Source organism: Octopus bimaculoides, chromosome 20, assembly GCF_046866305.1.
Source record: "Octopus bimaculoides isolate indiv1 chromosome 20, ASM4686630v1, whole genome shotgun sequence".
NCBI lineage: Eukaryota > Metazoa > Mollusca > Cephalopoda > Octopoda > Octopodidae > Octopus > Octopus bimaculoides.
Window position 1 is genome coordinate 11312159 of NC_142947.1, and position 24949 is coordinate 11337107.

Here is a 24949-nt window from a genome sequence, read left to right on the forward strand (position 1 = left end):
AATAGGCATCTTTAATCTTGGTTGCTGTCTCCTTGCTTTTGGAGAATTATTTCTTGCAATTCTGTATTTAAGAGACGAGGAATTATGAACATTATTTACATTTGACGGATATTTGTCCTCATCTTGTTTGTTGTTAACACAACGTTTCGGCTGATATACCCTCCAGCCTTCATCAGGTGTCTTGGGGGAAATTTCGAACCTGGGTTCTTATTCCTAAGGTATTTTTTCGATGTTATTATTATTATTATTATTATTATTATTATTATTATTATTATTATATACGTTTCTGTAGCTCTGTCACACTGAATTATTTCCATAGACGCTTTGCAGTCACGTGGTTTCGGGTTCAGTAACACTGCGCAGTACCTTGGGCAGCTATTGTCTGTGTTTGTCCCCCCAAACATCACTTGACAACTGATGCTGGTGTGTTTACGTCCCCGTAACTTAGCGGTTCGGCAAAAGAGACCGATAGAATAAGTACTAGGCTCACAAAGAATAAGTCCTGGGGTCGATTTGCTCGACTAAAAGGCGGTGCTCCAGCATGGCCGCAGTCAAATGGCTGAAACAAATAAAAGAGTCAAAGAGTAATCTGGTCTTTTTAAGACAATAGTGTATGATATGGAGTGAGATTTAACTGCTGTTTCTAGCAGGTCGAACAAACACGTAGACGCACTTTCGTTGGCTGAGAGGTAGAAGGGGTCGTGTCGATGGTGATGATACTTGTAGTGGTTACGGTAGTGGTGATTAAACATAATAAAAGTAACAATTAAAACCGAAACTGAAGGTATTTCCTTGTTCTTTTAATAACCATCCAATCGGCTACCGCCACGTCATCATTCGGCTCCCACCCATCCTTATATTATACCGCACGGACTTCCCTTCCAATCACAAGATGGCTGCCACCGGTGCTGATACATCAAACCGTAAGGTTGCTCTAATAACTGGTATTACAGGACAGGTAAATCAGATCGTGGCTTTTGTTTATATTTTTTCTCATACTTTCTAATTTCCCCTCATGTTACTTTAGTTTCTATTCGTGTTCATTTACAAATGCATATTAAGTGCAATTTTACTATTTTGCCTATCCGTATCTTATTCAACCGGTGTACCTCGGAGCGGCGTGTGTACACATATACATCAATCATTATATATATATATATATAGTAAGTTTTAAATATATATATATATATATATATATGGCGATCTTTCGCGTATATATATATAAAGAGCATCATATATGTTTATATGCGTGTTAATATTTGAGTGTATTTAACTATGTGTGTGACAAGCACTTTGATTCGGACCCATGTCACTGACTGGTGGAGTTTAATTGTTATCTTATAATATCGTGACGTTAACCTCTTACGAAAATAATCGCACTTGCTTGTGTATACGGTGTGTGTACGCGTGCGCTTATATGTGTGTATATCTGTCGTGTTTTGTGTACGTACGTTGGTGTATGTTTCACATACATGTATGAACACGCGTAGACACGCCTGCATTTAGGTAAATTTTCTACGTTGAAGCAATTCAATAGCCACGTTGCATGTTTGTACAGTTGTTTAAATGTTTAACTCCTTCACCCCTCAACTTGTCGGCTTCTCTTTAATACTACCGTCACCACAGAGAGAAGGACTCCTTGACAAAGAAAATGAAAACGGGGAAAGGCTGCGTGATCGTGGTTGGTACACCTTTCAACATAGCTCTGCTTGATCAAGGCTTATTCGGGGTATAAACAGCAACATAATTATTGCCATCATCATTATCGATGTACTGCGTATATTTTATACAAATACCTATATTCTGTTTTATTTCACGTAACATTTCTTCACATTTCACAAAGACAATAATGAAGCAGTTGTTGTTTCGCCCCAGGTCAGTCCTAATCGAGGAAGACTGTTTCCAACTACGACCATTCATTCCGTCTTTTCCTTAAAGATTATCGCCTAATGCTCAGAAGGCAGCGTGTGATTTGGCTACTATTTCCAGCAGATACTGTTGACTAATAACCAGTTTGAGTTGAAACCTTGTGAATGTATTTTATATACTACAACACTGAGATCTGTCGATAAAATTTATACCAGTTTTATACAAGGACAGAATTAATTTCTATCTTTACAAAAATTTGCTGTATGTATGTATGTATGTATGTATGTATGTCAGCCGCTTTCTGTTTGTGATCCTGTGTTAATTTTTCAGCGATATGATCTTACGAATTCCAGTTTCGATACTTGGTGGGGGACACTTGATGAAAGCATGAATGTCACAACCTCCCGTAGTTCTGCCCTATAAATTAGAAATTTCGTTCATGAGTTGTCCATACCTCACCTACACTCTCGAAATGTCTAAACGCGTTACATCTGGAACAACAACAACAAAAAAAAAGTTGAATGGATCTATGATGGAATGTATTCCAGAAGTTACCTCATCCATTTCATTCAAACATATCAAATGTTTTTTTGTTTTTTTTAAAGACTGTATGTTGTGATTTGAGTGAGATTTGGTTGCTATTTCTAGTCAGACAAGCAACGTGTTGTTGCCCTTATGTTAGGAGTTGTGATACTTGTTACTTTCAATCAAGTATCCCAAAGTAATTCGAGGAACTTTTTCAGTGTTATTTTCTTCATTACTTCATTTTTACCGCTTTTCCGCCCCCGTTGTGTGTTTAGTATGCGCAAAACGCATGTATCTTCATGAAAGGAAACATCTACACACAGCAATAAAAACAGTGTCCCCACTCCCCCCGAGTTAGCCCCTAATCTAGCCGACCTATGGTTAAAAGCATTCCAACCTCGACCGTTGTCCAATTTGTTAAAGACTCTAGGGTGTTACTCCACGGAGATTTGGCTGCTATTTCTAACACTTTGAGACTTCATCATTGGTTGCAAGTAATTCAGGAAAAAGAGGTTAACAAAAAATCATCTGTAACGTTGTCGATGTTCGTGGCGATATTGTTTCAGCCATCTCATCTAATTTTTTCGTTTGTTTATATAGACTTAAATGTATCTAGGACCTCATTACATTATCCAGCATATCTTCCATTATTTAAGACGATATCTGATTGTTATCTCTTGCGGAGCAAATGAACTCGTGGTGGTGGTGTCATCGTTGCAATCGAGTAAAATGGGTTTGCTTTGTGACGACGTGTTTATTTTAACCTTTGTTTAGTTTTGTCTGACGTGGACATAATGGGCATTCGTATTGGGTGTGTATGTCTAACAACCTACTTCTCTTTCTACCTTTTATACCCACCTAAAATAACTACCAGCTCAAGAGACACACCTAATTGGCAGTCCTGTAGACTTGTGTATGACCTGAGTGTCACTAGTTATAGACATACAAATACCTGTATACATACACGTATAAGTATATAACGTATATATCCTCCTCCTCTTCCTCATCATCATCGTTTAACGTCCGTTTTCCATGCTGGCATGGGTTGAACGGTTCGACTGGGTTCTGGGAAAGCCAGGAGGCTGCACCAGGCTCCAATCTGATCTGGCAGTGTTTCTACAGATGGACGCCCTTCCTAACGCCAACCACTCCGAGAGTGTAGTGGGTGCTTTTTACGTGCCACCGGCACGGAAGCCAGTTAAGGTGGCGCTAGCATCGGCCACGTTCGGATGGTGCTTTTTACCTGCCATATATATATATATATATATATATATATATATATATATACACTCTATACACGCTCGTGTCTAAGAATATATTGTGGTGACACAGAAAAGGTGCCGGTGACGTCTGAAGGGCACCCGTGCTGGTGACGCGTGAAGGGCACTCGTGCCGGTGACGCGTGAAGGTCACCCGTGCCAGTGACGCGTGAAGGGCACCCGTGCCAGTGACACTTCAGAGACATGCAGTACACTCTCTAGAGGTTAGGATGTTAGGCTCACGATAGTAAGGTCACAAGTTCGATTTCCGGTGGTGTGTTGTATCCACGAGAAAGACACTGTATTTCACATAGTTACAGGTTACTCAATTAGTGAGAATGTATTGTATCTGCAATTTAAAGGGCCAACCTTGTCACATTCTCTGTCATGCATCTAGCAGCTCACCTGCAACAGACTGCCATCTTGTTCTGGCAGGGTACCTATATGCCTATGAAACCGGGAAACCGGCCCTGATAAACCAGGCATGGCTTGAGAAGGAACGAACAACAACAACAACAGCAACAACATTGTTGAGATGAATTAAATTGTTACACTGCATAAAGACAAGACCTTTGCACTGAACCAGAAAATGCAGAAAGAAAGAGATTTAGTGTGGAACAAGCTGTAGCTGTATGGTTAAGAAGCTTCTTTTCCAGCCTTGTGGTTTTAGTTTTACTGTGCAGTGCCTTGGGCAAGTGTCTTCTGTAGTTGCCTCAGGCTGACCAATGTCTTGTGAGTGAAATTGGTCAAGTGGTGCTGGTGTCACATAAAACGTACCCAGTACACTCTGTAAAGTGGTTGGTGATGGTGTTAGGAAGAGCATCTGGCTGTAAAAACCAGGCCAAAGCAGACAGCGGAGGTTGGTGTGGTCCTTAGGCTTACTGGCTCCTGTCAAACTGTTCAATGGAAGACGGATGTTAAATGATGAAGATGATGTTAAGACAGATGTTAAATGATGTGAAAGCCTTGTGTGGGTGTGTGTGGAGAGTGAGAGAGAGAGAGAGAGAGAAGCACCGAGTACACCCTGTCAAGTAGTTGGTGTTAGGGAGGGCATCCAGCCATAGAAACCATGTCAAAGCTGACATTGGAGTTTGATGTAACCTTGTGGTTCACTGCATCCTGTCAAACTATTCAACTAATACCAGCATGGAAAGCAGAAGTTAAATGATGATGATGTCTGTCTGTCTGTCTGTCTCTCTCTCTCTCTTGTTGCTATTATGTTAAACTGTCGTGTGTCCAAATTTGGCCAAATGCATTTTTTCAGTACTTATTTTTGCTTGCAATAGCCAGTTCTTTTGGTCAAACTGTCGTGCTCCAGCTGCTTCAGATACCAAAATATCAAAAATAATCAAAGTGTAGTACAACAGTTTTGCTATGGAATGGTGGAACTATCTTTCGTTTTGTGAAAAAGCAATGTTTTTGACTTATGACACTTTTGCATAATAGCAATGATATATATATATATATATATATATATATATATATATATATATATATATATATATATATGGTCTGATCAATAAGTATGCGGACTGTTTATTTTCAGAATGACATTGTTGGGTAGGTGTGAGAGACTGGATATTGTCTGTTTAAACATAAACCAGCTGGAATATTTTGGCTGGATGTGGCAAGTTTAAACACTAGACAGTTAAGATGATAGCATATTGTAATATGAGAAAAAATTGGCTGCTATCTCTAGCAGGTTGAGTGATTTGCATAGAGCAGGCCTGGTCAACTTGAATTACATAGCAGGCCACTTTAGTCATGGAAAATTTTTTGAGGGCTGCTTGTATACTTTATGTGCTAATAGTCAAATTACAGAATCAAAAATTTTTCATACTTTTCGTTTTTTTAAATCATAAAATTGTAGGCTATTGCTTTATAGCCACTTATAAATCTTAAATTTATTCTGAAACAAATGTTTTACACAAACAATTTTATTTTGAAATTAAACACAATACTTCAAGAAAATATCAAGCCTGCTGCAGGATAAGAGTCTGGCTAGCCCTGGCATAAAGACTTCTTGGATCTTTTTTAAAACGGGGGCCACATTTTTCATTAACGAAACACTTTGAAACTTGGATCACTGGTAGAATGTGTCATATAAAACATCTTTTTCTCTTAGTCTTCTTAAAAAAAAAAGAAATCCATAAATTATTCCATGTTAAAGTTGTCGTATTTCTGTAATTTCAACCAATCACTGACGTCCATTCAGCCGATATACATTAAGTGCCGACTACATAAACAAATGATTCTGAAACAATTAACCCTAACCCTAACCCTAACCCTAGGGTTAGAGTTAGGGTTAGGGTTAGGGTTAAAGCAAATTTAAAATGAAAAAAGCAAATAAAACGAAGAATCGTTTGTTTATGTAGTCGGCACTTAATGTATATCGGCTGAATGGACGTCAGTGATTGGTTGAAATTATCGAAATAAGACAATTTTTTACATAAAATAAATTCGAATACAAAAATATTTTTCTGTTCTATAACACAAAATAGATAAGTATACGAAGTTTGAAAGTCTTTCGGTACCAAAAGCACTACGTAAAACATTAATGAAAAATGTGGCCCCCCCCCCGTTTTAAAAAAGATCCGCCTTCTTTATTGCCTCACATAAAATCCACATGTCTAGCAGTGAATATTTTATCATCTTACGCATGAGCAACTTCGCTATCTCTGTGTGGGCAGTCTGGTGTCAGCCATTGTTCCTCAGTTATTGTGTACACCTCAGGATATTGACCTGATAACCATTGAAAAATATACTTTTTTTAGTTGAATGGGTGTTTTGACCTGGAAACAAATACACAGACACTGTAAAACAGAAGTTCAGTGAAACTTTTCCAAATACTGTTGTTCCACATCGTGACACTGTGTGAGAGTTGATAAGAAAATTGTGAAACACAGGCTCAGTGGAAGACACAGCAAGAAGCGGTAGGCCTACTGTTCTTTCAGACGAAACACTCCAATATTTCTGATAAACTGTTGGCAAGCCTGTCAAAGTCTACACAAATTGTCACAGGAAATGGAAATCACCCTAGGAAGTGTTCACATGGCAGTAAAAAAGAAATTAAGTTTCTTACCATACAAAGTGTTGGCCATTCACGAATTGAAGGCTATGGATCATGCTAAAAGGCTTCGTTATTGTCATCATCATCATCATCATCATCGTCGTTTAATGTCCGCTTTCCATGCTAGCATGGGTTGGACGATTTGACTGAGGACTGGTGGACCAGGAGGCGACACCAGGCTCCAATCTGATTTGGCAGAGTTTCTACATCTGGATGCCCTTCCTAACGCCAGCCACTCCAGGAGTGTAGTGGCGTTAGGAAGGGCCAAAAACTTTGTTACCAAAAAAGGCATAGAAGTGCTGGATGGGTGTTTTTACACTGATGTAGCTGGGTTTCATCTGTCGGGACACATAAATTCATAAAACACAAGGTTATGGAGCAATGAGAATCCACACACGACTCATGAACAACCTCAGTATCCCGCAAAAGTTGGAGTATGGATAGTAATTTCGAGAAAGCGTATTGTGGGACCGACTTTTTTGAAGATGCCATCAATACCGAGAGATATTGCTCAAATATTGTGCATCCATTTGTAGGCCAACTCACTCAAAGTGAAATTAATAATGCATACTTTCAGCAAGGTAGAGCTACAGCACATACTTCGCACATCACCATGGTGCTACTTCAAGAATTTTACGATGAACGGATTATTTTGAAGGGACTTTGGCCACCAAGATCACCTGATTTAACACCACCAGATTTTTTTTTTCTGGGGAGCAAGTAAAGGATCAGTGTACAAGAATTACCCGAAAGCCATTAATGAGCTAAAAGACACAGTCATAACCTTCATACGGTCCATAACGCGTCAGACTCTCCAAGATGTATTTCAAAACATGTGTAGAAGAGTCAATGTATTGAAAATGAAGGACGACACTTTCAACATCTCATAAAAAGTTTTTTAAAGTCTTGTAAAGTCTAATATATTCTTTTGTAGTCTTATACCATCTTATAAATATTTATTTTGCAATAGGCGCAGGAGTGGCTGTGTGGTAAGTAGCTTGCCTACCAACCACATGGTTCCGGGTTCAGTCCCACTGCGTGGCACATTGGGCAGGTGTCTTCTACTATAGCCTCGGGCCGACCAAAGCCTTGTGAGTGGATTTGGTAGACGGAAACTGAAAGAAGCCCATCGTATATATGTATATATATACACATATATACGATGGGCTTCTTTCAGTTTCCGTCTACCAAATATATATATATATATATGTATGTATGTGTATGTTTGTGTGTCTGTGTTTGTCCCCATAGCATTGCCTGACAACCGATGCTGGTGTGTTTACGTCCCCGTCACTTAGCGGTTAGGGTTAGGGTTAGGGTTAGGGTTTAGAATAAGTACTAGGCTTACAAAGAATAAGTCCCAGGGTCGATTTGCTCGACTAAAGGTGGTGCTCCAGCATGGTCGCAGTCAAATGACTGAAACAAGTAAAAGAGTAAAAGAGAATAGACTTTTTAAACACCCTGGATATTGTTTACAGCAGACAACAAATTGTAAGGTTCCAGTTAAAATACTCTGCCAATTTTTCGCTGGCTGAGGAATTTCATCTTAAAATATAAACTAATTCTGATATGATATATCAACTGGTTTATCAATTTCTTGGCAGAAATGTTATTTTCTTTTTCAATTCCCATTTCAAACCAAACAGTACCCCTGGGAGAACGCTTGCCGAAAGATATTTATTCTATTTTTGCACCCCCACGTGTATGTAGGTCTATCGACTCCACTCATGTGGTTTATCGTATTAATATTACAGGATTATTAGGAGGGGAGAAGTAATTGACCCCACTTGTATTTGAACTTAGAACAATGAAAATTTTCAGTATGCATACGTATATATATATATATTTAACAGAAATTGATGATGATGATGATATATATACTGTATATCTGTCACACACAATGTATATATATATATATATATACCATATATTTGTGTGTGTATATTATATCATATCTGTATGCATGTGTATATATATATATATATATATATATATATAATCATCATCATCGTTTAACGTTCGCCTTCCATGCTAGCAAGGGTTGGACAATTTGACTGAGGACTAGTGAACCAGAAGGCTGCATGTATACACTACTCACATACCTTATATAAACACTGTATATCTATTACATATGTATGGATACACACACACACTATATATCTATCAAATATATATATATATGTATATATCCTCACTGTATATGTATGTATATATGTATATGCATGTATGTATCTGTATATACAGGGTTTGCCAAAAGTCACCCGACAGTAAATCAAAATTCCATAATAAATACCTAATATTCAATTTTATTTATCCATTCCAATTATGAATGTTTAATAATTGAATGCTGTGAGTTAAAACCACCGTTTCCTTTTCAACATTTGTCTATTTATTAGCGACGTCTCATATAAAATGTTTTGCTTTAATCTTGGAATTTAATGGGTTTGATTTACTGTCAGGTGACTTTTGGCCAACCTTGTGTATGTATATATATATATATATATATATATATCATGTATGTTGAAATAAGATATTTGAGTGGTGTGTGGAGGGTAGACCGGCATCAAAATTGAGAAACAGTAATAGAGCGTTAATTTCTGTGGTGGTGTTGGTGGTGGGGGTGATGAAAAGAGTGCTGAGGGGGGGTCTAGGAAGGATTTTTAAAAGAAAATTATTATTTTTTTTTTCATGTGCAGAATGAGATTAGATTTCATTGGAGGGAAATATCCAGTTTGTTTTTAATTTCCTGTGGTAATTAATCTGTTTTTAGGGATTATTACAAATGTATGTCTGTCAGCAGCAACGTCCCAGCTGTGGGAACTAAATTGCTTTGTGGGTCTCTATTGAGCTTCTTGTTCTTGTTTAACCCCAGGCAGACCCTTTATCAAGTAGGCAGACCCATGATCATCATGTCTTTTCACGAATATTACCTTTATTCCTTTAAATATTCCATTCAAGGCTGTGGCCATGCTGGGGCACTGCCATTAACAAATATTCCATCTCCTGAAAGGGAATCGATCTGCTGTCTCCTGGGTGACAGGCAGGGAGACTTCGGTATTTCCTTTATATATTCCAGCACCAGCTGTGGCCATGCTGGAGCACTGTCATTAAAATTATATTCCCCCTCCTGAAGGAGAATCAAGCCCTGATCTCCCATATGACAGTCCCACTGTGTGGCGCCTTGGTTAAGTGTCTTCTACTCTGGCCCTGGACTGACCAAAGCCTTGTGAGTGGATTTGGTAGACAGAAACTGAAAGAAGCCTCTCATATGTATGTATGTATGTGTGTGTGTGTGTCTTTGTGTCCCTTGCCATTGTGTGACAACCAGGGTTACATGTGAGTCGTAAATGAGTGTCACTGTCATACAAGCAGAGTCATTGATTTCCAATATATTCTGCGAGAACCGGTGAGGTTTGGCAACAGGAAGGACATCCAACTGTAGAAAATCTGCCTCAAATAAACGCCATCTGACCCATGCAAGCATGGAGAAATGGAGGTTAAATGATGAAGATGAAATTTTGAGGGAGGGGGTTAGATAATGTAAGCGACTCCAATGCTTGACAGTACTTAGTTGATTAGTTGATCCCCCCCCCACCTCCTATAGGATAAAAGGCAAAGTTGACTTTGGCAGGATTTGAACTCGGAACATAAAGGCGGATGAAATGCTGCTGAGGATTTTGTTTGGTGTGCTAACGATTCTGCCAGCTTGCTGCTTTATCTGCATGTGTATACATATACATACATATCTATATACACGCACACACACAAATATATATGTGTGTGTGTATATATATATCCAAGCACCCACTACACTCTTTGAGTGGTTGGCGTTAGGAAGGGCATCCAGCTGTAGAAACTCTGCCAAATCAGATTGGAGCCTGGTGTTGTAGCCATCTGGCTTCACCGGTCCTCAGTCAAATCGTCCAACCCATGCTAGCATGGAAAGCGGACGTTAAACGATGATGATGATGATGATGATGATATACACACACACATAAGTGAGTGATGATGAGTCACATATCACCGAAACTTAATCAGATAACCTTACCAGGAAGTCTGTAATTCAGTGTCAGCTGCTTCAAACTCTCAGCTTCATCATCCATTGTTGTCTGTTGGCTTTAATCGTTGAAACAATAGCTTTAACAGACCGCCATCATTCACTTGCCGGGAGTTTTCATACTTGTTCTAAGAATTACTGCAAATTTCAGCTTCATTTTACAGCTGTTTTGAGTTGGTTGATTCATCTCTATAACTCACTGCCCACCTGATTGATTGATTGCCCCTTCATTTTTTTAAATATATATATATATATATATATACATATATATCTATATTTCCGGTGTCTGGCTGTGGACAAATCAATTCTGTTCAACTGTGAACTCATGAGCCAAGTTGGTAATCACGCTTATCTTAAAGCACATCCCACTTCCAAACTAAGTTTTCTAGTTTACCTATTTTGTGTTCATATTTTATGTGTATGTATGATGTGGTGTGATGGTGTTTTTCTTTTTTTTTTCTCTTTATTGTTTCTGACTAATATAAAGCTCAGCCAACAGAAATAAAGAAATGAAAGGAATATAAAATGACAATAAGAAGAAAAGATGGCTGTATTGTTATACATGTTGTTAGTTAACGAAAAGCTTGCTATTTGTTTGAATACAAAATGGAACAACAGCACAATCTCAATATCTTTGCCTCATGTCTGGCAGTCCTAAATACTGACATGCTTTCAATGCAGTTCTCCAATGAAATGTTAGACAGTAGGAGAAAGGAAATCGTGAAATACTTTATATAAAGTAAACACATGTGAGAAAAAGAATATTATTTTTGTTGATTTTTTTTTTCTTTCCCATCTTATGTTACTTAAATGAATAATAGATGGCTTGATTAGGTCAGTGTTTAGTTTAATACAGAATGATATCTTTTGTTTAAATCTGCATTTGCCTTTGTCTGAAGTGGCTTTGCAAACTCACTTGCATCTTATGTTACAACAGTTGGTAACTTTTTCTTTAACTTGAAACTTAATCTTTGATTAAAAAAAAACATATTAGATTGAAACATATAGCATTTGTTATCTGTGTTTTTTTTTTTTTTAGACATTTTAGTGCTGAAGGATATCTTTGGGGAAAAAGACTCTTGTTTAACGATGGTTTCAAATTTTGGCATGAGGCCAGCAATTTTAGGGGTGAAGGTTAGCTGATACATCAGCCCCAGTGCTCAACTGGTACTTATCTTATTGATCTCGTAAGGATGAAAGCAAAGTCAGCCTCAACAGAATTTGAACTTGGAATGTGATGAGCTAGAAGAAATGCTACCAAACATTTTGTTCAGTGAGCTAACAATTCTGCCAACTTGTTGCCTGGGTGTAAGGATAAGTGTAGGGGCCTGGGCAGTTGGACACCATAAGGGTAGTGAGAGAGAAGATGAAAGTGACAGAAATACCTGAGGTGGCATGAGCAGAAGTCATTACGGCAGCAATAGAAAAAGCAGAGTGAGGAGACAGCATGTCTGAGGCTGGAATGTATCTGTGAGTGAAATTTATGCTATGAAGATGAGTGAACCCTGGTTGAGAACCACTGATGTTGAAGATCCTTTGTTGGCTTGTAAATTTACTTATGTTATGGATGATCTTGAGAAAATCATGAACAGCAAACAATTTCAGTATCTTACTCTTTTATGTATTTTACAATAAAAAATCAATATTGTGTTATATTTGTACATCAATACTTTCTATAGTTTTCTTCCCTTTGTCAATAAATCCTCAGTCTTCCCTTTGTCAATAAATCCTCAAGTGTTTTTTGTTACTGACTTCATCTGCACTTCTCTCTTGCCACTTATTTAGCAGATTTAGCGTAATTAAGTATGAGGTTACAGTTAACATTCATGACAGTCCTTGCTCAGAAAGTCAAGGGAGAGAATTCCAGGATTCAAAATGATTAGAATTGTTTTGCCTGTGTGATTATGTATCTTAGTTAAAGTGTTTGTGATTGATAGAGAGACTGATGTGATAGTTGAAGACTGTTTCACATTATTAATCACTCTCTCTCTCTCTCTCTCTCTCTCTCACACTCTCTCACACACACACACACACACACACACACACACACACACACACACACACACACACACACACACAAATTTTGTGGGGAGAGGGCTTGGAGATTACATTGATCCCAGTGTTTTGACTGGTTCTTATTTCACTGACCCCAGATGAAAGGCAAAGTCGACCTTGGTGGAATTTGAACTCAGGATGTTACTGAGCATTTTGTCTGGCATGCTAGTGATTCTGCCGGCTCACTGCCTTAATAATAATATATACATACATACTTGCGCACACACACACACCTACACACACACATGATGAGCTTCTTTCAGTTTCCATCTACGAATGTCTACCAAATCCACACACAAAGCTTCAGTCAGTCTAAAGCTACAAGCAGAAGACACTTGCCCAAGGTGTCATATAGCAGACAGAACCTAAACCCATGTGGTTGGTAAGTAAACTTACTAACCTCACAGCCACACCTATTTCTATATCGTTATGACTATAATCATTTTTATAAATATTTATTCATTTATTCAAAAGAAGTTTCACGATGAATTTTATTCCTTTGTTATTTACACTCCAGTTCTTAAGCAACCAACCCATTCATGCCCTTCCCACATTGAGAAATAATAACTGTTGAAGTTGTGTTATGTGTTTTAGTGGTAGGTAATCACTGTGTATAAAATGTATTGTGTGTAAGAGATATATGTCACACTATTACGTGGCAGTAGACTGCATTACTGTTTCAGATGTCATTTATGTAAGAGTGTGTTTTTTGTTTTTTTTAGTTAGGTCTGGCAAAAATTGTCATGATTGATTATTATTGTTATTTTCCTTACTCTATGCATGAAGTTTCAGTTGATTAAACATAGACCAGCATTTAATTGTATTCAATTTGTTGAGGTCATTTCATGAGGTGGCGAGGGTCGATGACTGATAACAGTGGGTAGGGTTAGGGTTAGGGTTATTAACAGACGAACAAGTGTTTCTTACCATACCCATGACTTTTGCAGAACGATCCTGTGAACGATCTATACCAGTGGTTCTCTTGGCAATTTTTTTGCCTATGGACTCCTTTTATTCCTCTTTTACTTGGATGGACCCTTATAGCCATTCAATGTTTAACCCTTTAGCATTTAAACCAGTCTAATCCGGTCAAAATATTCTGCTAGTTTTATCTTCAAACTGGCCGGATTTGGCCTTTCACATTTACATCATCATCATCATCATCGTTTAACGTCTGCTTTCCATGCTAGCATGGGTTGGACGATTTAACTGAGGACTGGTGGAACCCAAAGGCTACACCAGGCTCTAATCTGATTTGGCAGAGTTTCTACAGCTGGATGTCCTTCCTAATGCCAACCACTCAGAGAGTGTAGTGGGTGCTTTTACGTGTCACCCACATGAAGGCCAGTCAGGCGGTACTGGCAATGGCCACGCTCAAAATGGTGTATATTATGTGCCACTCGCACAAGAGCCAGTCCAGGAGCACTGGCAACGATCTCGCTATTATTCACGAAATAAACAATCGTGTCATTGAAATTGCAACGTTGCAAGATAATGCATGACTAATTCAGATGAATGTGAATAAGTTAGCATTACATTTGACACAGTAATCTGAATGCTTTAGGGTTAAAAAGATCCTATGATATTTTCATAATCAAATAATTTTTAGGAATTGTATAAAAATAAAGTTGTTAAAATATTTTGTCTATTGTAGCAGTATAACTGATTTATTGTGCATAATTTTTACCGTCAAAATCTTATTGGACACCCAAGGGCTTTGTGAATTCCAGTTGGGAACCACTGATCTACATGAAGAGTTGATGACTAAAGGAAAAACATGCAGGAAGGGAATGGAATTCTAGAGGACAAACTTCTGAGGAAGAAGGACTTGAGATTACAGTTTCTGTGAGGCCTGGGAAGATTGGACCCAACAGGAGTAATGAAAAGAGGAAGGATGATTAAGTCGATGGTGCTTGAGTGGAGTTGGCATAAGATCAACCAGCTCTGAGGAGTAGAGGCCATTATAGTTATAATCATGAAGTTCAAATGACCACGTAGAGGCTCCCTTTGTTGTCTAAATTGAGGTCAGCTCTGAGCAGCTCTAATTGTGTTCTCCCTATCACATATTTACTATGTGTTTTTATTTTTGAAAGACAGATGTATGTAATTTGAGGAGTATCTGGTTGCTGTTACAAGAAATTGAGTGAACCATGTAGAGGCTGTCTTTTATAGTGATTGGTAAATAGATTTATTGATCTACACCACTCAAAAGTTGGAACAGCTGTACAAATATTGGACTTGATTACACAATAAAGCTCCTCTCTTTGTTGCTTTGCGGCAATATGCGAAATCATCATCATCAGAAGAAGAAGACACAAGGTCATATTTTTTCTTGTGAAGGTGTCATCAATTAGAAACATACCCTAGTACCTAGACAGGTAACAGTCATATACTGGGGGCTGAGCGAATTAACTGTCCTCCTAAAATTTCTGGCCTTGTATCTGTGTAAAAAATTCTGATTTTGAGGATAAGGAACTGTTGATAATAACAACCCCCCTCCTTGAGTGGTTCTTTATTTCATTGACCCTTAGAAGATCGATAAGACCTTCTGAAGACAAAGCTTATCTCAGCAGAAGTTGAATCCAGAGTGTAAAATGCTATGGCCCTTTATGCTCTGACTTCATATCTTTCCAAAGTTGATTTTTGCTTTCTATACTTTAATCCTATGACCCCCTAGTATAAAGCCAACCAGTTTCCTTTGGGATTCATTATTTTCTGAGCTGCATGATAACCTTAATAATTCTGGTGGCACAGAAAGAAAAGACATCCAGTGCACACTGTAAAGTAGTTGGTGTTAAGAAGGGCATCCAGTCCCAGAAACCATGCCAAAGCAGATACCGGAGCACGATGTGGTCCTTGGATACATCAGATCCTGTCAAACTGTCCAATCCATACTGGCATGGAACATGGATGTTAAACGATGATGATGATCCTTCTGGGGATAATGAAATAAATTACCAGTTGAGTGCTGGGGGGGGGGGGGGGGTCTAGTATAATCAAATCCCTCCACCCCACAAAATTGATGACCTTAACTTTTTAATCTCTCTCTCTTTTTCTCTCTTGCACACATACAAACCCCCTCCTTTTGAAGCTCTCTTCTTGAAAATAATGGAATACAAGGAAAACAACATCACTGATCTTCATACCATGACTGAAAGCAAACAGTAAAAAAAAAATTTGCTTTCCCTTGTCTTTCTTTCCCTTGACCACTTGAAACTAAGAAATGAAGGAATGCGAAATGAAAGTGAATATGACTACAATGAATCTAGGGAAAATTACCAATCATGTTACTACACAAAAATGATTTATCGTGGGAAATAGCAAGGCATGCAGTGCATACATAGAACCCTTTTCCTCTGATATATACATATATAGATATGAACCCCTATTGACAGATGGGAAGATATGCACACTAGCAGAAGAGTCTGCCACACACACACACACACACACACCTCTTCGAAACGCCAGTGTTAAAACGGAGGTAGCTGATGAAGTAGAATGTTCTCTATGTGGCTTGTGTGTTTTCTCATCTCTGTTTTGTTTGCAATGTCCTGTACCCAGATATGCACCTATACATACAGGTGGATCTCGGTATGCACATACCTGTACGTATATATGCATATACTCATTTGCTATTTGTTTTATATATATATATATATATATATATATATATATATATATATATATAATTATATGTATTTATTCTACCCTAATAAATAATAATTCTGATAGAATAAATCGGTTAATAGAAACCAAGGTAGCAAAGATCACAAAATAACTGTGGTGTAATTCCTGTTGGTGAGGCAGAAACTTATTGATATTTTGGGTATATATATATATATATATATATATAAAACAAATAATAAATGAGTATAAACATATATACGTACAGGTATATGCATACCTATGTCTACCTTTATATATAGGTGCATATCTGGGTACAGGACATTGCAAACAAAACGTAGACAAAAAAATAATAATAACCAGAGTACAGAACACACAGGCCACATAGAGAACATTTTCCTTCATCAGCTACCCCCATTCTAACAGGCGTTTCTAAGAGTATATATATATATATATATATATATATATATATATATATATATATATATATATATATATATACATATATATGTGTGTGTGTGTGTGTGTAGGCTGCTACCATATTCATAAAAGTACAAAAATAAAGTAAATAGGAATAAAAATAATTAAAAAAAAAAATCTTAAGTAAACATTTCTTGATTCAACAACCACACCAAGGAATAGAAATACAAAAAAAAAAAAAGAACCTCTTTTAATTAAGTGAAATAATTCTTAAATAAACATGACCTAATTTACTTTCTGTTGACATCTGTCATTAGTGGGGGCTTTGGGGGAAGGTTGTGGCTTCAACATATACAATGGATAATAAGCTTGGTTTGGAGGTTAACTATACAATCAGATCAAAAGGAAAGCATTTCTTAGGAAACTACTGTTAAAACATATAACGGGAACACATTGAGGCTGTTTTGAAGTCTATCTCTTTCTTCCATATTGTATTTTTTTGTCTCTTGGGATTAATCAAAGAAGGGCAGTTTCCATGATGGTTTCCTTTTTCTTATTTTTTTTTCTTTTTTTTTTTTCTTTTTTTTTTTGGTGGGTACTCTGAGACTGGGGTATCAGATAAAATGGTAAAAGAAATGAGAAACTTGGTCAGAAAGGCGGTGACTGTGTGCAAAGATTTTGTCCCAACTGCATGGTTCTGGGTTCTGATGGAAGATACTTGCTCGAGATGCTCTGTTGTGGGATTGAACCAGGAACTACACAATTACAATGCAAATTTCTTAACCCTACAGCTAAGCCAACGCTCAGATTTATTTAAGCTTGACACACTGGTGGAATGATGGCAATGATAGGATATTGGAGGACAAAATGAACTGGAAAGTCATGGTTGGAACCCTTTTGACCATAGGTTTGATATGGAACTAAACAATGCAGCAACATAAATTGATCGATATATCCCAGGTTCAAACTCACCTGTAGTTATTGCATGTTTTTATCTCATATAAATTTCATGTTATATTGATTGCTTCACTTGAGACCTAGTTGACTACTAGCTACTGTTGCTAGTTCACGCATGAGTGGTCATCGGAGGGGGGGGGGAGTTGTTTCTGTGTTATGTAACTACAGATGAAGTAAGCTATTCAGTGAATTTTACCGGCGTGAACAAATAGTTGGGGAATTAGTCAGTAACTCAAGAAAAGAAAAAAAAAAGGAATAATAATAATAATTTGGTTCAGTGATCAAAAATGGTAGTGTGCTAGTTGCAGTACGATTTCATGTAATTACAAATATATCCACTTCATTCAATAAGATGATAGTGCAAAATGTATGTATGTCTGTCTATATAACAGAGCGTTATTGAAATACAAATTGTGATGTTGCGAGATCAATGTAAATTGTTATTGAAGTGTAAATAAATGGTTCAGTAAGGAAGATTTATGGAATTGATGAGAGGGAAAAGAGTGAATTCTGTAAAGAATCACAAGAATCCATTAAACTGGTATTTCATTTCAGTTTCTGTAGCTGATCTTATATATATATATGATTTACATATATATATGATTTATATTAAAGATTTCTCTTACCGGCTTTCATTGCGAAGCAAATTTTCAAGAAGAGGGAGAATGAAAATGTTTTTTACAAACAGGAAGTGTGTGTAAGGGGAGACAAATGTTTTTAGTTGAAAAAAAGAGTTCATAACTCTAATTAAAAACATTTGTCTCCCCTTACACACACTTCCTGTTTTGACACCACACTTCCTGCTTAACACAAACTTTTAACCCTTTTTTTAAACCTAACACAACTCTCAATTCTCATGCATCCTTATTTTTCCAACCATTATATACATGAACTACCATTGAACTTCTAAAGCTCAAAGACAATATAATGTATTGGTATATTTATTTTTTTATATGTTATTTTTTTTATATATTATTTTCTTCATTTTGTACTTCTTTGTAAAAAACATTTTCATTCTCCCTCTTCTTGAAAATTTGCTTCGCAATGAAAGCCGGTTAGAGAAATCTTTATTAAAATATGCTTCCAGTTTAGCATTCTGCCTTATTATTATTTTTCATTTTCCTATATATATATATATATATATAGATGACCAATGTCAGGGTTGTATAACTGGCACTCATGCCGGTGGCATGTAAAAAGCACCAACACAGCCCTCGGGCTAGTAAGATCGTGTTGAACCTCCACCTTCTGTAGATACCTACTTCCTCTAACCATGGTGCTTATTCCTTGTATATAACGGAAATATGACAATGTGCATTTAAGTACCTTCTTCAGAAGTTCTGTAACAAGTAAGAACTACAACTTGCTTTTTTTTTTTCAACTGGTATCAGTTATTTGACTGTGGTCGTGGTGGGGGCCAGTTATATTAACCCTTGTGCTTTTGCTAATTATTTTATTGGCTTCAGAGTTTGATAAAAGATAAAGTTGTCCAGGAAGGTAAGCAACCAGCATGGACTGAAACACCATGAGATATTTTTTTATTTAACACTCTGAATTTTGCTGGCCTTCACCAATGACCACACATACACAAACATGTCTGTCTACCAAATTTCACACTCGAGATTTTAGTCAATATGAGGTTAGAGTTAAAGATACTTAGGCAAGGTGATGTGTAGTCTTTATTTAGTTTACTGCCATGATGCATGCATCAGTCCCATCATGGTAGTAAACTAAATAAAAAAAGAAAAAAGAAACATTGGTGGCATGGAGAGGGGGAGGCCGGTATTGAATGGCTGACTGCTGGTCTTCCATATACAACTTTTCCCAGACCTGTGCCTTGGAAGGTAAAAGACAAAGTCAGACTCTTTAGGATTTGAACTTGTAGTGTAGGGAACCAAAAGAAAGTGGGACTGAACCTGAGATCACATGATTCCAAAGTGAGCTTCCTAACCACTTGGCTATGTCCATTCCTTTGACCAAACACAGAACGCATCCCTGAGTACATGCATACAAGCGCTTGTGTAGCAGAAGACATATAAAACTGTCAGAATATATAAATGGATATAGAGTTGAAATAAAATCTGGAAACCATAATAATAATAATAATAATAATAATAATGATGCTTCAAATAGTAACAAAACCATGAAAAATATGTGAAGTATAATTCATAACTAAAGAAGCCATAAGATTTAGAACTGAAATAAAAGTTGTGATTGAGAATCACATTAAAAATACATGAAGGACATAGCCATAAAGACACCAGCAGCAGTAACAGCAACTTAAGAATTAAGAAAGAAAGAAAAATACAAGACAGTGTTAAGGTATAAAGATAAAAATATCAACAGGAATTAATATTTGAAGAGTGGGTAATAAAACCAAGCAATGAGAAATAGTCGAATAGAGGAGATAGATAAAAAAAAAAAGACATTGTTCTGTCATAAAATATATACACATTTGTAGTTGGCTTGCTGGTGGATTGGAAAACAAAAATGTTTGGAGGACTGGTAAAAATTGCAGTGCAACGAGAAAGCCTCCATACTAGATCTCTTCATCCTTCTCTCTGTCTGTCTCTCTCTCTTGTCTTTTTTAAGTTAGAAGGCACATGCCTCGGTGGTTAGAGCATCGGGCTCACAATCATGAGGTAGTGAGTTCAATTCCTAGAACAGGCTGTGTGGTGTGTTCTTGAGCAAGACGCTATATTTCTCATTGCTCCAGTTCACTCAGCTATAGGGGTGAGTTGTGATGTCACTGGTGCCAAGCTGTATTGTCCTTTGCCTCTCCTTTGGATAACATCGGTGATATGGATAGGAGAAGCTGGTATGCATGGGCAACTGCTGGTCTTCCATAAATAACTTTGCATAGACTTGTGCCTTGGAGGGCAACTTTCTAGGTGCAATCCCATGGTCATTCATGACCGAAGGGGACTTTACCCTTTATATCTTTTGAGAGTTGATATCAATGATCCAAGGGGATTAGAAAAAGAATTGTTTGGTGAACTACTAAAATAAGAGGGCCTCCACATCCCTGTTTGTCCCTCTCTCTCTCTCTATCCCTGTTCGTCCCTCTCTTTCCACGTTCTTGTTCGATTGACGAAACTGAAAAGAAGTCCAGCTTGTGAATGTGGTTTTTCTCATCCTGACATTGTGCATTAATTGTAAATAACTTCACTATCATACAACCAGCGATGTTTGTTTGCAATTGTTCCATGGAAACCTGTCTGGATTCAGGGGGAAATATTACCTTGCTTGGAAACCGATGAGGTTTCGGCAACAGAAAGGGCTTCCTGCTGTAGAAAATCTGCTTGAACAAATCTTGTCTGACCCAGGCAATTATGGAAAAGGAGACATTAAAATGACAACGATTTTTATAGATATATATCCTGCTGTTTGAACCATTCTTTTTATTGATTTCTCTTTTATGCCAGTATTAATGTTTTATTTTCTTTCATTGTTTTTACAGGATGGATCATATCTTGCTGAGTTCCTGTTGGCAAAGGGCTATGAGGTAACGTGGTTTGCTGTTTACATATTTCATTGAGATATTGAGCAATTTCCTTAACCGTATCTGAGTTCAAATTTCACTGAGGTCATCTTTACATTTCATCCTTTCGGGGTTGATAAATTAAGTACCCATTGAGTATTGGGGGCAATGTAATCGACTGTTCCCCTCCTCCAGATTTCAGGCCTTGTGCCTATAACAGAAAGGATTATAACAAGGTAGTATATTTGTAAAATCAGTAGAGCATAGCTATCAATAATGCCATCAGGTAGCATTTGTTTACGTCCCTTTACATTGTGAGTTCAAGTCCTACTGGAGATTGAATTTAGCTGTCTTCCTCCTGGAGTTTTAAAAAAAAAAACACCATAAATATTAAGAATACTTGTTAAGTATGTCGGGTGTCATTCTGATCAACTGTGGAGCTTTGTGTGGTCAAAGCTTGAGATCATTATCAACAGATGTGTGGCTTTGATGTAAGACATCTGTGGATTATTGAGATCATAAAAGATTAAAAAACAAAACACACACATTCATAGGTCTGTTTACAGTTTGTTAATGTTTCAACCACAATTGTGCACTACTACTACTACGACTCCAACCACAGCAACCACCACTATTTCTGCCAAAACCACCACTTCTCCCACTACCACCACCACCACCACTCCAACCACCACCACCACCACTACTCCCACCACCACCACTACTCCCGCCACCACCACCACCACTACCACCACCACCACTCCTACCACCACCACCACTCCCACCACCACCACCACCACTCCCACCACCACCACCACCACCACCACTCCAACCACCACCACTACTCCAACCACCACCACCACCACTACTCCCACCACCACTACCACCACCACTACTCCCGCCACCACCGCTACTCCCACCACCACCATTATTACCACAATGACAACGACCACCCCCATCACTACTACTATTACCACCACCACCACCACCATCACTACTACTATTACTACTATTACCACCACCACCACCACCATCACTACTACTATTACTACTATTACCACCACCACCACCACCATCACTACTACTATTACTACTATTACCACCACCACCACCACCATCACTACTACTCTTCCCACCTTCGCTGCCACCATCACAGCTGTCACCACCACCACCACCACCACCACCACCTCTGCTACTGCTATTACTACTATTACTGTTGTGGTGGTAGCAATGTAGAAATGTTTCTGAATTCTCCCTTGTTTGTTTGAATTGAAACCAAAAGAAATTTTTTGTGTTTTTTTTTTTATTAGCTTTTATTTTGTTGTTATCATTGTGTTATAGTTCTTTATTATTATTTTTTCTATATTTGCTTTTCAAATTTCCTTATAGAATGTTGCTTATTGGTATCTTTATTGTCATAAAGGTGATGGCGACAACAATGAAAATAGCAAAATAGTTATTTATTTGCAATTTAACAATTTAATCTAGGTGACTTCTTTTTTTTTTTTTTTTTATTCCATTTTTAATTCTCTACAAAATGCTATTATCATAATTGTCATCACTTCTCTCTCTCTGTGTAGAAAGTTATCATGATTGTTAAAATAATAGGTACAAGTATGGCTGTGTGGTGTGGAGGCGCAATGGCCCAGTGGTAAGGGCAGCCGACTTGTGATCGGAGAATCGTGGTTTCGATTCCCAGACTGGGCATTGTGTGTGTTTATAGAGCGAAAACGCCTAAAAGCCCCACGAGGCTCCGGTAGGTTCACTGTGTTAAGATTCACTATCAATCAATTTCCTTATTGAGAAGAAACAAACAGTCAACAGCTTTAACGTCTCAGGAATCTTTAATGCCCTAACCAAAAGTAACAACCCCTTACAATCACCAAACATCTCCACAACTTAACACTGTCCAAGTTAACCCTCTTCACCTATACAAAGCGTCCAATGGACAGTGGGGGGGGGGGCGTTTGCTAGTATATATATATATATATATATATATATTTAATAGGACATCTAACCCGCTAGAAAGAGCAGCAAAAAAACTCTATACCACAAAAATAGGGATAATTTCGAAAGAGAATGAAAAATAAAAACATTTTTACCAGTCTATACTCTGTACCATGGTTTCAAGCTATTTAGCAAGATAAAAATATATCTAACTCGGGAGCTTTCGTCAGCAGAGTGCCGGATTAGCGTGTAAACACGAGCCAAGGAAAGAACCTGACTCTAGTTTACATGCTTAATTTCTCAAAAATTAACCACGCATGTGCGCATTAACTAATCGGCAGTAAATGTAAAATAAATGCCGGTTTTCTTTCAGAAATTAGCCAAAAAATATAATATCATTATTAATCATAGGGCAGCAAAAGAAATTTTAGAAATTTAATTTACCACCAGCGGGTTAGATGTCCTATTATAGGCATCTCTATATTTTAAATGAATAATATATATGTAGTCTATTGACTAATTTTTTATTCTCGCTGGACCACTGGTGGTAAATTAAATTTCTAAAATTTCTTTTGCTGCCCTATGATTAATAATGATATATATATATATATATATATATACATATATATATATATATATATATATACATATATATATATATATATATATATATATATATATATATATGACAGGCTTCCTTCAGTTTCCGTCTGCCCAATCCACTCACAAGGCTTTGGTCGGCCATAGGTAATATTAGAAGACACTCGCTCAAGAAACCATGCAGCGGGACTGAACCCAGAACCATGTGGCTGGGAAGCAAGCTTCTTACCACATACCGACACCTGCACCTGTTATTTTAACAATCATGATGACTTTCTACACAGAGAGAGAGAGAAGTGATGACAATTATGATAGCATTCTGTAGAGAATTAAAAATGGAAAACAAAAAAAACGAAGTCACCTGTAGATTAAATCATTAAATCGTGTTGGTTGTGGTTGTGGTGTTGATGTTAGTGACAGGTATTTAACTATTTAATGCACAGGTGACCTCTTAACTTTTTAATTCTTTACAGAATGTTCTTGTTATTGTTAATAATGTCTTTTAGAATGTCATCACTATTGTTAAAGTAATAAAGATGCTGCTGGTGGTGTTGGTGGTGGTGGTGATTGCAGTAGTGATGATGATGATGTTGTTGATGTTGTTAATCTACAGGTGATTCTAATCCTCTATAGAATGTCATTATTGTCAAAGTAATAAAGGTGATAATGATGCAGAGACAGGTAGTTATTAGATATCGCTCTAACACTACAAGAAATTTTAAAGAAAAATTATTTCTCTTTAGAATATTCTTTATCACTGTTAAAGAGATGATCTACAGATTACCCCCCCCCCTCCACACACGTGTGTTTGTCTTCTGTCACTAATTGAAAACTGGTGTTGGTTTGATTATGTCCCTGTAACACTAGTGATTTGGCAAAAGAGACTGATCGATTATGTATCAGACTTGCAAAATTCACTCACAAGGCTTTGGTTGGCCTGAGGCTATAACAGAAGACACTTGCTCAAGGGGGCAACACAGTGGGACTGAACCCAGAGCCATGTGGTTGAGAAGTAAGCTTCTTACCACATAGTGTGTGTTTGTGTTTGTCCCCTGCCAACACTTGACAACCGGTGTTGGTGTGTTTAC

General features: G+C 37.5%; 1 protein-coding gene across 1 annotated transcript in view; it reads left to right on the forward strand.

The window, feature by feature from the left end:
* Positions 1-851: 851 nt before the first annotated feature.
* The window catches only part of LOC106879805 (GDP-mannose 4,6 dehydratase), a 55174-nt gene continuing 31076 nt past the window's right edge, over positions 852-24949 (forward strand). Inside the window, exons 1-2 of the mRNA XM_089338021.1 lie at positions 852-958; positions 21297-21341. Of these exons, the coding sequence (XP_089194147.1) occupies positions 893-958; positions 21297-21341 (111 nt within the window). The 5' untranslated portion in view covers positions 852-892. The remainder of the gene's footprint in view (positions 959-21296; positions 21342-24949) is intronic.